This window comes from Megachile rotundata, chromosome 4, assembly GCF_050947335.1.
Source record: "Megachile rotundata isolate GNS110a chromosome 4, iyMegRotu1, whole genome shotgun sequence".
Classification (NCBI taxonomy): Eukaryota; Metazoa; Arthropoda; class Insecta; order Hymenoptera; family Megachilidae; genus Megachile; species Megachile rotundata.
This window is the reverse complement of record NC_134986.1, coordinates 745879-764854: the sequence shown is the minus strand read 5'-3', so window position 1 is coordinate 764854 and position 18976 is coordinate 745879. Positions and strand designations below refer to the sequence as shown.

General features: G+C 38.1%; 1 protein-coding gene across 1 annotated transcript; it reads left to right on the top strand.

Moving 5' to 3' along the window:
• The first annotated feature begins 4396 nt into the window (after window positions 1–4396).
• LOC105663238 (uncharacterized) lies at window positions 4397–5221 on the top strand. Its single transcript, XM_012290932.2, has one exon. It carries the CDS (start codon window positions 4397–4399, stop codon window positions 5219–5221), a length of 825 nt encoding a protein of 274 aa, XP_012146322.2.
• Window positions 5222–18976: the final 13755 nt, after the last annotated feature.

Sequence of the window (18976 nt, the reverse complement as noted above, 5' to 3'; positions counted from 1 at the left end):
TACAGTTTCACATTTCTAGAAGACGTACTACATTTTTTGTAATGTACCGAGCGTAGAAAATAATAGAGACACAAAAAAAAAAACAAGGACTGAAGTTCGTCTCATTTTTCTGATGAAAATGATGCCAAGCTCGATATAACAACGGTTATTACCTTTGTAGCAAGTCATAAAAGTTTTGGACTTTACATTTACAGCAGACTTCATACTTATGGCAGAAATACGAATTCCTTCTAATTGCTTGCTATATAAGTAATTAGTATCATAATTATATCGCGGTATTTAGCAAATATTTCGGACATACACCAAGCGACTATGTGAATGTCAACACATACCAAATACGTCGGTGAAAGATCGAATATTTTATTACATTCTTGTACATTCGGACCCTCACCGGTGTATGTCGACAATCACAGATATGCTCTGGTGGAGGTCCAAAAGAGAGGAGCCTATAAAGAAGCGACTGGCTCTCTCCCACCAAATCCTGTGTTCTGCTTGGAGTCAGTCAGCTTTGTCAATCTTATGCAAGCTTTGATGATGCGAGCAACGTTTTCTTAATTTCTTTTTCCAATACCATAATTTATACTGAATGGATACAGCAGTAAATCGTGATCTTTTTCTTGAAAAGTTAAATGCATTAATTGCGAGTAAACGAGAAGACAATTGTTTTTATTTTTCTCAAGAAAAGTACTCTAAAATACTTTCTGAAGTGGTTTCTGCTAAAGCTAAGTGCAACACACCTTTGGATTACAGACGATTAAAACGTTTTGACGTTTTAAAAATTAATGATGAAAGGAAATTAATTGTACCATTAAAATCAGGGGAAACGAATATACAGTACTATGTTACCAATGAAGAATTGTTCAGTATACTATATGAAACTCATGCCAGAATAAGCCATGGAGGAAGAACACGTATGCTTAGAATGTACTATGTGTTTTAAATTCTTGGTCTCTCCTCTCAGAAAGAGAGGCGAAAAAGTTACGTCACCCTTGTGATGTTTTATAGCGACTGAATTACGAGAAGAAAATATAAATCTCCGACATGTTCAACATTCACTATTAGTGCATGGTGAATATCGACATTTACCGGTGTAAGTCAGAAATAAGGGTATTTAGCAAATACGAGGGTTGTCCGTAAAATAAGGTTCCCAAAGAGCTGTAGTTGCGAGGAACGGTGTTACGTGAAATCTGGCGGCACTGACGTGTAGCTTGGTCCTTCCTCTTTCAGACCGCGCCACGTCGAGCTATCTGCGACTCTCCATTTTAGCATGACAATCGCTAGAAATGGAGCTCCCACTCGCTTCTCCCGCTAGGTGCGAATTACACTCTGTGATTCGTTTTTTGTGTGCAAAAAACATTGCAGCGGTGGACATTCATCGCCAATTATGTGAAATCTACGGAGAAAAGTGTATGAGCGTAAAGCACGTGCGAAAATGGTGCAGAAAATTCAAAGACGGACGTACAGATGTCCATGACGAACAGCGTTGCGGACGGCCATCCGTTCTAAGCTACCTTCGCGGCGTGGCGGAGAGTTCTATGATGCGGGCATAAAAAAGATGGTGTACCTCATGCAAAAATGCATTGATCTGAACGGCGATTGCGTCGAAAAATAGGGTTAAGTCTAAGCTTTCCAAAAACATATTACTCAATGCCAATAAACATGCTTTTCATTGTGAAAAATCATTGGGAACCTTATTTTACGGACAACCCTCGTATTTCAGACATACACCAAGCGACTATGTGAATGTTGACATTCACCGGTGAAAGTCGACATTCTCCAGATTTCGGTCTTTCACGGTAACATACAGGGTGTTCCGTACCTAGTGTTACTCCCTGAAAGAGGTGGTAGAGGACGTCATTCTATACAAGATTTTCCTTTGCAAAAATGGGGTTTGAAGATTCGTTTTTGAATTATTAAGCAAAAACACGGACCAATCGGAGCACGAGGATTTCGCGCGCTCAGACGCGAGAGCGACAGCTTCGAAAATGACAGTCGATCGTGATCGTGAACAAGCGTATCGATACCACGTCGGTATAACGTCGGTATATCGTCGGTATAACAGGAAGCTATTAGGTAAAAGTTAAATCGAATAATGAATTAAGAAGTTAAGAATAATATTAAATTCTTTGTAATTCATGAATGAGAGATAAACCAATTAGTTGTTGTTTACCCATACTAAGTATATTGTATTTATTTTACGCCTTCGAAAAGGAAAAAGAATAAATTCAAGAAAATTAATTTTTCGATTCTTCGAATGAAGCAAACGAATAAATTCACATTTCAAAACGAATGAGTACCTTGTCTATGAAATGGGATAAAACTGGAATGGAATATCTAATGCAGTATCTCATTGAAATGAAATAAATCAATTGCTGCGTACATTTAATTTAAAAAATACAAAAACATCTTAAATAAAACTTACCCATTGATTCATGAAGAAACTAGCTTCGATAAAAAATATTTGTGTCACCGGGTAGATACACCGATCAGAGTATCAACAGCTGATGTCCTAGCAGGGTCAATGAACTCTCAATTTATTTCACTGTCTCCTTCTAATAATTGCACAATATAAGCACGACCGGTAAACGGACCGAATGAAAACGCGTAAACGATTATTCATAGATATGTATTTTTGACAATACGCTATATTCCCATTATAAAGTAGCCGAATTGAGAAATCGAAGTTATATTACATATTTTATTAGAAGACATTGTTACACTTGCCACGGATCGCGGTTTCGTTCTTGATCGCGAGGCATACGTCGCGAACGGTTGCCATGCAACGATGATCTGTTGAACGACTGCGGCGTCGATCGACAGTCGTCGTTTATTGTCGAAAGAAACGTGTCGAAATAAAATGTATCGTTGTTTCTAACCGAAAATTCTGTTTTCTTGCTTTCAAGATAATATAGTGTAAATTATTTATGAACATTCGTTCACGTGTTTTCATTCGTCCTATTTACGTGCCGGACTAACACTGAAAATTAGCGAAAATTAGTAAAAAGTGACAGAGAAAAGTGATAATAAAAACTAATAATGAAAGATAACAATGAAGTTACTTGAGCGTTTTTTGCGAGTTTCTGTATGGTGATTTATTTATGCTATCAGTAAGAATCGGTGAATCAACCCGGTGATAGAGATGCATTTTTAACCGACTTCGAAAAAGGAGGAGGTTACTCAATTCGATCAGTATATTTTTTTTTCTCTTTTTTTTTTATGTATGTTCGCCGATTATGCCTAGCTGGATGGGCCGATCGGAATGAAACCTTTTGCATCGGGTAGGTTCTGACTCCTCATTGGTACCATTATCAAAAAATTTTTCATTTTTTAATTGCAAAGTGTTGTTATTGCAAAAAAACCGGCAACTTTTGAAATAAACTTTTCTCGATTTTAGTGCGCTTTTAATATCTTATCACGGACATGATTCTGAACAATTTTGTTCATATACAAATTTTGCGGAAAGCTTTAGTTTTCGAGATATTAGCGAAAAATTGTTGAAAAGTTTTGAAATCAACTTTGGACGATTTTAATGTCCTTTTAATATGTTATCAGGGGCACGATTCTGAATAACTTTTTCCTTATCTGCAATTAAGAGGAAGCTTTAGTTTTTGAGTTATTAGCGAGAAACTATTGTTACTAATATATGGAATTCTACGTATGCCTCCGTGTCTCTGATGGTGTATGAGTCAACATGCAGTCGCCGATTTTCTACTGTTTCTACAAACACGTCTTGTCGGCCGAAAATCAGTACACATGTATAATAACTATTGTTATTGTAAAATCCTATTCTTTGGTATTGTTATGTAAGAAATGTCTCACAGTATCCTATACAATTCTCCCCATTCCACTAAAAACCGTGAAATAAAATAATTTTAAGAAAAAAAATACGCCGACTTCGAAATGTACTAAAAAGTATAAAATAATTTCTATTTGCTAATGAAGTAATTTCTATTTCATTCAATCATACAATTACGTAACAGATGTGGCAGTAAAGCCATAAATTGTGTCGAAAGTTTTGGAGGTCCTTGAAGACCTAGGCTTACTCGAGCGTTTGTACGCGTAGGCCTTTGTTTGCCTTTTTAGGGCCATGTGGCTATTTTCTCTCTTGCAAGAGTCGTTGGAAAATTCGGCAGAATCGTCCTGACCTTTGCTGCATATACATCGCGCTTATCTACCGAGTTAAAGTTCACAGTTTTGTACTGAATTATTATTGTTATTCGTTATTGTTATTATTATTGCTATTGTTTTGTTAAATATAATTTGTTGTCCGTTACCCCGTGTCACAATTACTTCACGTTATCCTAAATTGGTGACCCCGACGTGATCTTGTATCCGGGATAGTGATTGTGTAGTGACACGTGTACAAAGTGAACATTTTTGGACTATTGTGATCATCATGGCCAATCAAGAGGATAATTTGGACAATAAGGAGATAATAAATGTTGCTTCTGCAACTCTAAGAAGCCCTACCTTTTGGCCACAAAAAGTTGCTTTGTGGTTTCAGCAACTTGAAGCGCAGTTTGTTATCGGACGTATTACCAAAGATGAAACAAGATTTGGTTACCTGATCGCCCAGTTAGATGGGAAATATGCTGTTGAAGTGGAGGATATTATTTGTAACCCGCCCGAAATAAACAAGTACGAAACACTTAAGGCGGAGTTAATAAAAAGACTATCCGATTCGGACACAATGAGAATCCGGAAATTATTGGAAACCGAAGAAATTGGCGATCGGACGCCAACTCAATTTTGGCGCCACTTAAAAGACCTTGCTGGCTCCGCGGTGAACGAAGAGTTTCTCGTCAAAATTTGGAAGAATCGCCTTCCTACTAATACGCAGCTTGTTCTTGCTGCGACTTCCGATAAAGTGGGATCCAAATTGGCAGAAATCGCGGATCGAGTGCATGAAATTCCGGCAGCCCGCCATAGGATAGCGTCCACTTCGGCGTCTACAACATCTACGACGAGTTCGCAGGAGATTCAATTGCTCCGCGAAAGTTTAGAGCAGGTACAGCTGCAATTAAAGGCTTTGACCGATGAACGTCGTAGTCGGAAACCATGGAGGCGTTTCAAGTCCCGTGAGCGGTCAGGCAGTAAGAATCGGCAGCGATCGAATAGTGTACCGCGTAATTTGTGCTGGTATCATCACAATTACGCCGAAAAAGCTGCGAAGTGTATACCCCCGTGTTCGTGGTCAGGTCCGAAGCCGGGAAACTTGTAGGACCGTCGCACGTTAAAGCGGCAGTACCTGGCGGTCCTAAAACAGGCCGCATTTACGTAACGGACCAGGTTTCGAAAATACAATATTTAATCGATACTGGTGCGGACATTTGTGTTTTTCCACGCTCGCGTGTGTGTGGTCGATCGCATAGGAGTGACTATGAACTGTATGCAGCCAACGGTTCTCCTATCGCGACTTTTGGCACTATTACGATGTTCCTTAATTTATCGCTACGTCGCGAGTTTCCGTGGCGGTTTGTAGTGGCCGATGTGGAAGGACCGATAATCGGAGTTGATTTTTTGTCGCATTACAACCTTTTAGTGGACCCGCGAAATAAACAATTAATCGACGCGACAACAAACTTATTTGTGTGTGGTCGATTGGTGAATGATAGTGCGGCATCTGTTAAAACTTTAGTGGGTGATTCTGTTTACCATAAACTTTTGGCAGAATATCCGGACCTCACTAGGCCGACCGTGTTTCGCAGGGAAACGGTCAAGCACGACATTCAGCACTTCATCGAGACGACTCCAGGCCCACCTGTTTTCAACAAGCCTCGACGTCTCGCTCCGGACCGTTTGCAGGTGGCTAAGGCAGAATTTGACCTGCTGTTACGACAAGGAATCATCCGTCCATCGAAGAGTCCGTGGGCGTCACCTTTACACCTGGTTACGAAGAAGGACGGAAATAACCTTCGACCATGCGGTGACTATCGTGCACTTAATGTCCGTACGATTCCGGACAGGTATGCTCCCCCACATATCGAGGACTTTACTCAGACATTACATAACAAACGTATATTCTCAAAAATAGATTTAGTCCGCGCATTTCACCAGATTCCGGTAGCGCCACAAGATTGTGAGAAAACGGCTATAACGACGCCGTTCGGGTTATTTGAATTCATTTTTATGCCGTTCGGTTTGCGGAATGCGGCGCAAACTTGTCAGCGTTTTGTAGACCATGTTATTCGCGGTTTAGATTTCGTTTATGCGTATATTGATGACTTTCGTATTGCTTCTGAGAACGAAACAGAACATAAAAAACATCCTAAAATACTTTTTGAACGCTTAAACAAATACGGTATCGTAATAAATCCGACGAAGTGCGTTTTCGGTGTTAGCGAAATTTCGTTTTTAGGCTATACAGTTAATCGCGATGGTATTAAACCAATGACTGAACGCGTTGAAGCAATTTCGAATTTCGAGAAACCTAGCACTGTAAAATTACTGCGAAGATTTTTAGGAATGGTCAATTTTTACCGACGTTTTATACCTGACGCGGCGAACCTCTTACAACCTTTGAATGACCTGTTAAAGGGTTCGAAAAAAGGTAATACACCTGTACCGTGGTCAGAAACAGCAGAGAGATCGTTTACTAATATTAATGAGGGTCTTGCAAACGCTACTTTATTAGTTCATCCAATACCTAATGCTCCAGTTAGTATTACTGTAGATGCATCAGATTATGCTGTAGGAGCTGTATTGCAACAATTTAATAATAATATGTGGCAACCCCTTGCTTTTTATACGAAGGCTCTTTCTGCTGCACAGCGTAAATATAGTGCGTACGATCGTGAATTGTTTGCCATTTATACCGCAGTTAAACGTTTCCGATATTTTGTAGAAGGACGAAATTTTATTATTTACACCGATCACAAACCGTTAATATTTGCATTTCGACAAAAGTTAGATAAGTGTTCCCCGCGACAGTTTAGATATCTAGATTATATTAGTCAATTCAGTACAGATATTAGACATATAAAAGGCATTGCAAACAATGTCGCAGATGCGTTATCTCGAGTAGAGACTATTTCCTCGTCTATTGATTACAAAACGTTTAAACAAGCACAAAAACAAGATCTAGACTTAAAACAGATGTTAGAAAGCGAGACTTGTACCCTTCAGCTTAAGAAAGTACATTTCCCAGACTTCGACGTTTTCCTGTATTGCGATGTTTCGAGTGGTTCTGTTAGACCTTTTGTCCCATCTTCTTTGCGTAGGACAGTTTTTGAATCCCTTCACGGACTTTCTCATCCTGGAGTCCGTGCTACACAAAAGCTGTTAACAGACCGATACGTTTGGCCAGCAATAAATAAGGATTGTCGTGAATGGGCTAAACATTGCATTTCCTGTCAGCGTGCTAAGGTCAATAAACACGTTAGAACTCCTATTACCAACTTTAAAAATTCTGGTAGGTTCGACCATGTCCATCTGGACATCGTAGGGCCATTACCAATGTCTAATGGTAATAAATACTGCCTGACTTGTATTGACCGTTTTTCTCGATGGCCGGAAGTAGTTCCTATTGCAGAAATTGACGCGGAAACTATTGCAAGAGCTTTCGTTAATATTTGGATTGCTCGTTTTGGTGTTCCGTTGAGAATTACAACTGATCAAGGACGACAATTTGAATCAAATTTATTTAGAGAACTTTCTCGTTTAATCGGTGCAGTTCATTTACGAACAACTGCCTACCATCCGCAAGCAAATGGTATGGTAGAAAGGTTTCATCGTCAACTTAAAGCAGCCATTAAATGCCACGCTACCGAAAACTGGGCAGAGGTTTTACCTATTATTTTGCTCGGTATTCGGTCAGCCTTTAAGGAGGATTTAAAAGCGACACCGGCCGAATTACTTTACGGCGCAGGTATACGATTACCTGGCGAATTTTTTATTTCTCGCGGTATTGAGGGAACTTCCGATTTTGTAGTTCAATTACGGAAATGTATGAGTCAACTTAGGCCCTCTGCCATTGTTCGTCATGGTACGCATAAAACGTTTATTTACAAGGGCCTTGCTACGTGTACTCATGTATTTTTGAGGCATGATGCAGCTAGAGGACCTTTACAACCTCCATATGACGGACCGTTTAAGGTCATTCAACGTGGCGACAAAACTTTTGTTATTGATATTAATGGTAAAGAAGTTAAAGTTTCTATTGATAGGTTAAAACCTGCTTTCATTTTGGCTGACGATGATACTCACCGTATATCTGATCACAATTCAAATGATGATATACAAGTATCTCAATCAGACACCGATAATAATAATACTAAGACAGCAGATGGTAGTTTTAAAACGCGGTCAGGCAGACGCGTTCATTTTCCAAAGCGATTGCAAGCTGGTATTTGACTAGAGTAATACATATTTAGAAATTCAAACGTGTTTAGACCATATTTTCTGTAACGTATGAATATTATGTTTTCTAAGTGTATTGTAATTCATTTAAAGTGTGTGTGTTATAAATATTTATACATGTAAGATGTAAATATTTATATATATAGGTTTTGAGTGCGATGTTATTTTGATTATAGCATGTAAGCATTATATTAACCATTCGTTCGATATTTAATCGTATTTACTCCCTATTATTTTTTTTATCTTAGCGTTAATCACTGGTAAGGGGGTACTGTGGCAGTAAAGCCATAAATCGTGTCGAAAGTTTTGGAGGTCCTTGAAGACCTAGGCTTACTCGAGCGTTTGTACGCGTAGGCCCTTGTTTGCCTTTTTAGGGCCATGTGGCTATTTTCTCTTTTGCAAGAGTCGTTGGAAAATTCGGCAGAATCGTCCTCACCTTTGCTGCATACACATCGCGCTTATCTACCGAGTTAAAGTTCACAGTTTTGTACTGAATTATTATTGTTATTCGTTATTGTTATTATTATTGTTATTGTTTTGTTAAATATAATTTGTTGTCCGTTACCCCGTGTCACAATTACTTCACGTTATCCTAAACAGATATGAATGAAACCTATTTACTCGTTAGGTAGTATAGTAAATACATTTCAACCTTTTCGGAGGCGGCGCAAAATTAAAAGATTTTCTTGAACATGTCAACCTTTGGACAGCCGAATATAGGCAAAGCTTGTATAGCTATTTTTTTTTCTATACATATAACTCGACAGCACGCCGCGAAGTAGGTGTTAGTGCGCGATCACGATCGACTGTCATTTTCGAAGCTGTCGCTCTCGCGTCTGAGCGCGCGAAATCCTCGCGCTCTGATTGGTCCGCGTTTTTGCTTAATAAGTCAAAAACGAAGCTTCAAACCCCATTTTTGCAAAGGAAAATCTTGTTCAGAATGATGTCCTCTACTACCCCTTTCAGGGAGTAACACTAGTTACGAGACACCCTGTATATACACATTAGTTTCGATAAATGTATTTATATGAACGCGAGCGTTGGTGACTTATTCAAATTCTGAGTAGTGAACACCATCGTTTTTTAGATTAATGAGTTTAACTTGAGAAAAATAATACTCAGTTGTGTGCTTTCGATGGAAATTTGTTTGACTTGAAGAAGATATAAGGATAATATGAAGATAAAGATAAAGATAAAGGGTAAATTTACAAAAGAGTTACTTTCTTTTTGAATTCGGTGATTTTTTAATGTTGTAAAAATCGATAAAATCGATTGGGACAATTCTTTCTGTACACATAACTGGCAATTTCGCTTAATTTCTCAGAAATTATTCGCGAAAAACTGTTGCTTTAAAACATTGAATTCTGCCTATGTATAGGTATGTATCCACCGTGGTGTACTCGTATACCTCGTATGTCGATGTTAGTTGTTACGATGTTGTTACAATTTTGTCAGTTTATACGTTTTATCAATTCATAATGTTTATTCACTTCTTTTTATAAAACCTGTTTGCATTTTTGTTATCTATTTATCACCGTAATGAGTTAAGAGTAACTGCCACTGATGTGTATCGGAAAAGGTTGCTTAACACATTTAAAAATCATCGAAATCGAAGAGTAAGTAGTTCTCCTGCAAGTTCACCCACAGTTAAAATAGTATCAGTTTTTCAAAATCTTCAGTTATCTTTTTGTAAAAAAATTCATTACTGAGCAAATCTTGTGAATATATACATATTTGTTTCTTCGTAGTTCTTATTTTATAATAGCAAATTTATATTTTAATCCATAAACGGATGAAATCCTTATATAATTTTTTAAAAGTATACAGTGTACTAAAGTTAAATAATTCATTAAACGATAAAATATTACTTAAGCTATAGAGGCTCATACTGAATAATAATGACAAAAGAACATTGTAACAGTACATGTATATCTTTAAAATCTCATAATAAAAATTATTTACATAATTTCAAGAACTTATATATTAATTACACTAAAATTTTTATTTCGGAACTATTAAGCTTTTAAATATCTCTTCATTAGTAATATATCTTCGTTAGCAAGTTGATATTGCTTTCAATTTTTGGCTTATATCACATATATACAGTGCATGGAGAAAAATACTTTTGATATATTTTTCATATAAATACAAGGCCTACCCTGGTTTTTATAATAATTTTAATGTAAAGAAGTAGATGTATTATATTTATTATGCATTATATGATATATTAATTAATCAGATAAATGTTATGATAACATTTCGATTTTTAATCACAATTATCATGGTAAAATTTGACACATTAAAACCTTCTGGACGCAATTTAGTTTTTACTGCATTTTAATGTACTGTGGAGTGGTGTTTAAATCATCTCAATATAATTACAAAAAATAAGTAATATTATATCTTAATAATTAGTTAGAAGATATATTGCTCCTTCTGATTATTTACGACATTTCATTACTTCTTTTACTTTATTTTATATATCATTTTCATTTTAATACCTTTTAAGGTTATATTATACTTCGACAAAGTTCATACTTATAAATTGCACTGTAATTGCATTGTAATTTGCCTGATCGGAATAAAATTACTTATATACGTTCAATAACTGTTAGTGAAATAATGTAATATATTTATTAAACAAAATGCTTTAAAATATAATTTATTGTAAATAATTCCGTTTGCATAGCTTTTTCATATCATAGATGGATGATTTTTAACCCGAACTATCTTTTCTAGATATCATAACGTCTATTACGTGCTTAACAATTATTTTAAAAAACTTTTATACTATTTCTTCTTTTCAAGCAAGCAACAACACATATGAAATATTGCGAGGTTTGTTTCACAAATACCATGTTAATAGATACTTATTTTTTAGAAAAAATTAGATAAGTAAAAGCAATGGACTATTCTCAGTGTGAACCGCTGTACATAGTTTTTGATATTATCAATTTTTACCGTTCATTGCTTGTTTTTCTTTTGTGCAGGTTATCATGATAAAAAATGACTAATCTACGTATTTTTATTCTATACTTCTTTAGCTTCTTATAAGATATGTTTAATATGTTCAAATTCTCTTCTTACAAATTTGATATTTTGACAGCAGAATAATGGGCTTGAAAATAACGAAAAATACATTTAAGAAGATATGTGTTAGGAACTACATTGGCATTACTATATTATTGAAACTATAAATATTCCGTTATTATATCATGTGTTTTGGAACGAATGATATGAAAGAATGAGTGATAATTTTCTATCAAATAAAATAAATGATCAAATTTTTCACTGAAGCTTTGTTTTTAGGATGATTAGATTCAAAAGTTTGTAAACAGTTTTTAAGCAGATACTGTTAGTAACTACAAATATGTACGTAATTAATTCTACTTATTATTTATGGGAGTCAGTAGTTTATAATTTCTGTTATTTTAATACTCGTACGATTTTACTTTACGATATGTACAGTAATTGTTAAAGGAATTATTTTCTTAATATGGTCTTATAAATAAATATCTATAAAAGTTAATCAGATAATTGTGTGCTCTGTGAATTTCTAATTTTTACTGTTTGAAGAAAAAAGAAATCATAAATACATTGTTCAATGTGCTAGATTTTTTTCGTTTAATTTTATTACACTTATTAATTGCTTATACAGCTATTACGTTATTTATCATGAAACACTGTATAGAAATTTAGTAATAATAATTTGATAGTATTCAGTATATTTTAGAAAAAATGATAATTACAAAATATTAACGTCTCGATTATGGTATTCACAGAAGAAGATCTAACAGATTTCCATTTTATAAAATTCGAAATGATTAAAGAAATTTTACGTCAAAATATTAGATTTAATGATTATCGATGCAAGTCGAAATATTTAATAAAATCTAAAATGGTCGATACAATTTTTTTATTTATTTTAGTAATTTCATATCAATGTTTTCAGAATCGTTATATGCACACATATTTTATAAACAGTAGTTTCCTCTTAAAAGACGAGGTGTTCATATTAGTTTGACTCGTGCGAGTGAAATGAGTGTTATCAAAAGTAACGTGGAATTTATTTTATGTATACTTCAGCTGGAAGATAAATGAACTTCATACGGGCGGAGAGATTTTTCATTGACGTAACTAAGATTTTGATCTAGGGTGGGCCGGATAATAATTATAAAATATAATAATAAGTAGATTATATTTTGTACCCCTATTCCACATTATATTTGGGCTAAATCGTTCATTTCTACTTACAATAAAATTTTTCGAGTCAGCAAATGTTCTTTTACTTATTCTACTAATTTTTTCGACGGTAGATTAGATAATATTTGGAAGAGAAGGGGCAGGTCCACCTTAGCCTTTACTTAGTTATGTCAATACTCTCCTGTCGAAAAATATTCTGCCTCCTTTCCTTCAAATACTGCCTTAGCGATCAAGCTATTGTGAGTGACCACTGCCACAAAGCGTATGAACCAGAAGAGATTAAAAATAGCACATTTAGGACTGCAGCGAAATTCATGAAATGTTAGTTACTACTAATGTTTGTTACGAACAGAAAGCGTGGTTTTATTGGTATACGTTATGAGTAACACTGAAGTTTTTAGTTTGTAATATTTTAATCTGATTGTATTTGTTTAATAGTAAAAGGAATATTTAAAATATAATATTTTCAAGTAAATAAATAAGGATATGACGGAATAAATAATATGGTATTAAACAGAAATTGTAAAATATCGTATAGCTTATTATGAAATAGACACCACTGTCTATTTAAAATATTTGTAAGAACATACGTGTATACGTATATTCTTACAAATATTTTTGTATAAATTTTAGTATTGTGGAACATTTATTGTTTAAAATAACCAATATTGTTTTTTATATTTTTCAAAATGTTACTGTGTGTTCATGTATATTCTTTATAAGACATCCCACTTAATTGAATAATTATATTATTTATAAGGAATTAGTAAATAATTAAATAAATGGCAGATTTTTTCACTAGTGAACGCGTAAGAGACACATGAAAATCGTAATTTTTTTAATTGCAACTATATATTTTTTTTTTATTAGATTGGTTTTTCAAAATAGTCTATGTAAAAAAGTATTAAGGCATAACGTTAAAAAATAACGATCTATAAGACATTTTAAATACACAGTTCAGGAATTTTATAAAAAAATTTGAAACAGCTCATGGATTGTTAATTTTTATCTGTTACACTCTAATACCGTCTTGTGTAGAATGTTCAATAAAACCGGTTTATATAGGAAGAAATATGTAGTTCCACTATGAAAAAATAAATGAAAATGTACTTTTTTATAAACAGCCAGGGACAAAATTAAATGGGCACAGTAGATTAGACCAATTAAATTTAATTAATTTTCTTAATTAATAATATATTTATTAGTTTACGTGTTTGTCGGCAAATTTCGCCAATAGTTACATAAAATGGTTTTCCTTAAATAAAAATATTTACCTGTCAAAACGAAATAAAATTAAGTGGATACCATTATCTTTTATATACTTTATTAATTAACAATAGCTTTAATAATTAAGTTTAATCGGCTATTGGTGCTACTGACTAAGTCTCTGATGTTATTTTAGTTCCTGCTCTTTCGTAAATATTCTAAGATTTCTTTTATTCATTTTACTCGCAAGTGGTACCACTTTATCCAGTACGGTCTAGAGGTTTCAAATCTGGATTTGTAGTTATCAATTTAGAAACTTATTTACTGATGAATTCTACGATTTTTATTGGACAGAGTATTGTCTTACTGAAAAAGGAAATTGTTGAGGTGAAATTGTCTGGTATCTAATACGCAAGGATGAGAGATTCAGGCAAAACTAAACGAACTGGCGAAACACTATTAAAAGAAAACTTTATTGCTTTTACAAAACGATCACATCACGTTCACGTGCTAACGGCGACTGGGAAGAAGACGCGTTGGACAAAACAAAAGAGTATTAATTAAAGAAAAGAAAATCGCAACGTCGATATAAAAAGTGCGAAAAACGAATAGCCTTAACACTCTCACCGTTTGAGTGCTTTATGAACGCGTACTAATCCTAAGTGTGATATAAGGGCTTAAAAACGCTATCTTGGCAAAGCTTTTGTAAAAATATCTGCTCGTTGGGAAGCAGTCGGAATGCAATTAACATAAATCTCTGAGTCTTGAACTCTCTCCCGAATGTAGTGGTATCGGATGTCAATATATTTAGTCCTTCGGTGAAATTCTAGATTCTTTGCTAAGCGAATAGCGCTTTGATTGTCTACATACAACGTAGTAGCACTTTGACATCGACATCCGAGGTCGCCTAACAATCTTCGAAGCCACATGGTTTCTTTTGTAGCTGCCGTAGCAGCGACATATTCTGCTTCAGTCGTACGCAAGATGACTAATTTCTGCCGATTGGATGCCCAAGATACTGGCCTTCTAGCCAGAATGAAAGAGTACCCTGTAGTTGATCTCCTAGTTGCGAGGTCGCTGGCATAATCCGCATCAGAGTATCCCTCGTCTAAATTCACTCTCGCCGCCTTTATACACGATACCTAGATCAGCTGTGCCTCGCAAGTATCTGAAAATTCTTTTAACGGTCTGCCAATGAGTATTATTATAACAATTCAAATATCGATTTACTGCGCTTACTGAGAACATGATATCTGGGCGAGAAACAGTGGTCAGAAACATGAGCGATCCAACCGCTTCGCGAAACGGTACTGTATCGCAAAACTCATTATTTTCCGCCGGAGTCAGCGGCGCATGTGGATTGGCCGGTATATATACGCTCTTAGCCTCAGTCATGAAGAACTTATCAATTAATCTATTAACATGAGCCTCTTGACAAATAAAAACGGCACGATCTTCCCTGTTTCGCTTGATCTGCAGTCCAATAAAGGAGCTTGCGTCTCCTAGTGTGATATTAAAAATCTCTCGCAAGGAACACATTATCGTGCCGAGCACATTCTGGGACTCGGCAGCTATATGTCCATCGTCGACATATAGTGCCAAGTAGACTGCAACTCCTCCAATGTGCCCGTGAAAGATGCATGGGTCGGCAGTACTTTCCGTTAGGTTGAATTTCTTAAGAAAACTAGAGAACCTATGGTTCTAGCACCTGGAAGATTGTTTCAAACCATAAATCGATTTATTTAATTTGTACACCTGGCCTTCAGCGTTGTCAATGTTCAGCCCTTCAGGTACTTCCATGAACAATTCTTCAGTGAGCTCTCCATGCAGAAAAGCTGTCTTTACGTCAAACTGGACCAGTTCGAGGTCCGGGGTACCGCACGACAGGGGAAAATGTTTCCGTATAGTCCAGCCCCTCTTTTTGTCTGAATCCTCGTGCGCATAAACGCGCTTTATATCGCTGGACGTCTCCCGCTGTCGTCCGCTGGATCTTGAAAATCCATTTTGAGTCAATCGGCCGTCGGTCTTGGGTTCTCTGCACCACAGTCTAGGTAATGTTATCCTAGTGTGCACGTAATTCGGCCTTGATCGCCTCAGTCCACTTTGAGACTCCGGGCTTTGGGATGTCGGCCTTTGGGATGTCGGCCTTTGGGATGTCGGCCTTTGGGATGTCGGCCTTTGGGATGTCGGCCTTTGGGATGTCGGCCTTTGGGATGTCGGCCTTTGGGATGTCGGCCTTTGGGATGTCGGCCTTTGAGATGTCGACCTTTGGGATTTCTGCCCTTGGGATATCGGCCTTTGGGATTTCGGCCCCTTGAGATTCCGGCTTTGGGATGTCGGCCTTTGGAATTTCAGCCTTTAGGATTTCCGCCTTAGGGATTTGGAGCTTTGGGATTTGGACCTTTGGGATTCCGGCCTTTGGGCTGTCGGCCTTTGGAATTTCAGCCTTTAGGATATCGGCCTTTGGGATTTCGACCTTTGGGATTTCGGCCTTTGGGACGACGGCCTTTCGAATTCCACCCTTTAGGATATCGGCCTTTGGGATGTCGAACTTTGGGATTTCGGCCTTTTGGACGATGGCCTTTCGAATTCCACCCCTTAGGATATCGGCCTTTGGGATGTCGGCATTTGGGATTTCAGCCTTTAGGATTGCGGCCTTTGGGATGTCGACCTTTGGGATATCGGCACTTGGGATATCGGTCTTTAGGATTTCGGCCCTTTGAGATTCCGGCCTTTGGGATGTCGCCTTTTAGAATTTCAGCCTTTAGGATTTCCGCCTTAGGGATTTGGAGCTTTGGGATTTGGACCTTTGGGATTCCTTTGGGCTGTCGGCCTTTGGAATTTCAGCCTTTAGGATATCGGCCTTTGGGATTTCGACCTTTGGGATTTCGGCCTTTGGGACGACGGCCTTTCGAATTCCACCCTTTAGGATATCGGCCTTTGGGATGTCGAACTTTGGGATGTCGGCATTTGGGATTGCGGCCCTTTGAGATTCCGGCCTTTGTGATTTCGGACTTTAGGACACCGGCCTTTGGGATTTGGACCTTTTGGATTTCGACCTTTGGGATTTGGACCTTTGGGATTTCGGGCCTTTGAGATTCTGGCCTTTGGGATGTCGCCTTTTGGAATTTCAGCCTTTAGTATTTCGGCCTTAGGGATTTCGAGCTTTGGGATTAGGACCATTGGGATTTCGGCCTTTGGGATTTCGGCCTTTGGATCTTCGACTCTTGGGATTTCGGTCTTTGGGATTTCGGTCTTTGGGATTTCGGCCTTTGGGTCTTCGGCCTTTGGAATTGCGGGCTTTGGGATGTCGACCATTGGGATTTCGGCCTCTGGGATATCGACCTTTTCGGATTTCAAACTTTTGGAATTCGGCCTTTGGTATTTCGGCCTTTGGGAATTTGGACTTTGGGATTTCGTCCTTTGGTATTTCGGCCTTTGGGATTTCGGTCTTTGGGATTTCGGCGTTTAGGATATCGGCCTTTGGGATATCAGCCTTTGGGATATTGGCGTCTAGGATATCGGCCTTTAGGATATCGGCCTTTGGGATTTCGGCCATTGGGATTGCGGCCTTTGGTATTTCGACCTTTGGGATTTCAAACTGTAGGATTTCGGCCTTCGGTATATCGGCCTTTGTGTTGTCGTCCTTTGGGATTTCGACCTGTGGGATTTCGGCCTTTGGGGTTTCGGTTTTTGGATTTCGACCTTTGGAATTTGGACCAGTGGAATTTCGGCCTGTGGGATTTGGAACTTTTGGGATTTCGGCCTTTTGGATTTCGGCCTTTCGGATTTCCGCCTGTTAGGGTTTCGACCTTTGGGACTTCGGCCTTTGGGATTTCGGCCTTTGGGCTTTCGGCCTTTGGGATGTCGACCTTTGGGATTTCCACCTGTGGGATTTCGGCCTTCGGTATATCGGCCCTTGTGTTGTCGTCCTTTTGGATTTCGACCTGTGGGGTTTCGGCCTTTGGGATTTTGGTCTTCGGGATGTGGGCCTTTAGGATTTCGGTCTTTGGGATGTTGACCCTTGGGATTTCGACCTGTGGGATTTCAGCCTTTGGGATATCGGCCTTTGGGATATCGGCCTTTGGGTTGTCGTCCTTTGGGATTTCGACCTGTGGGATGTCGACTTTGGGATTTCGACCTGTGGGATATCGGCCTTTGGGATTTCGGCCTTTGGATCTTCGACCTTTGGGATTTCGGCAGTTGGGTTTCCGGCCTTCCGGATATCGGCCGATGGGATGTTGTCATTTGGGTCTCGCGCTTTTGGATGTCGGCCTTTGGAATTTCAGAATTTAGAATATCGGCCTTTGGGATTTCGACCTTGGGGATTTGGACGTTTGGGATTTCGGCCTTTGGGGTTTCCGTTTTTGGATTTCGACCTTTGGAATTTGGACCTGTGGAATTTCGGCCTTTGGGATTTGGAACTTTTGGGATTTCGGCCTTTTGGATTTCGGCCTTTCGGATTTCCGCCTTTTAGGATTTCGACCTTTGGGTCTTCGGCCTTTGGGATTTCGGCCTTTGGGATTTCGGCCTTTGAGATGTCGACCTCTGGGATATCGACCTGTGGGGTTTCGGCCTTTGGGATATCGGTCTCTGGGATGTGGGCCTTTAGGATTTCGGTCTTTGGGATGTTGACCCTTGGGATTTCGATCTTTGGGATTTCGACCTTTGGGATTTCGGCCTTTGAGATTTCGACATTTGGGATTTTGGCGTCTAGGATATCGGCCTTTGGGATATCGGCCTTTGGGATTTCGACCTTTGTGATTTGGACCTTTGGGATTTCCGACTTTGGGATGTCGGCATTTGGGGTTTCGGTCTTTGCGATTTCGACCTTTGGGATGTCGACCTTTGGCATTTCGTTCTTTGGGATTTCGAGCTTTGGGATTTGGACCTTATACGATATCGGCCTTTTGGGATTTCGAGCTTTGGGATTTGGACCTTATACGATATCGGCCTTTTGGGATTTCGACCTTTGGGATCTCGGCCTTTGGGATTTCGGACTTTGGGATTTCGGCCTTTGGGATTTCGGCCTTTGGGATTTCGGCCTCTTGGATATCGGCCTTTGGGATGTCGACCTTTGGGATTTCGACCTGTGGGATTTCGGCCTTTGGGATTACGGCCTTTGGGTTGTCGTCCTTTGGGATTTCGACCATCGGTATTTCGACCTGTGGGATTTCGGCCTTTGGTATATCGGGCTTTGGGTTGTCGT

What these genes read in the sequence shown, in the direction of transcription:
- LOC105663238 (XM_012290932.2), top strand. Translation starts at nt 4,397, where the DNA reads ATGGCCAATCAAGAGGATAATTTGGACAATAAGGAGATAATAAATGTT.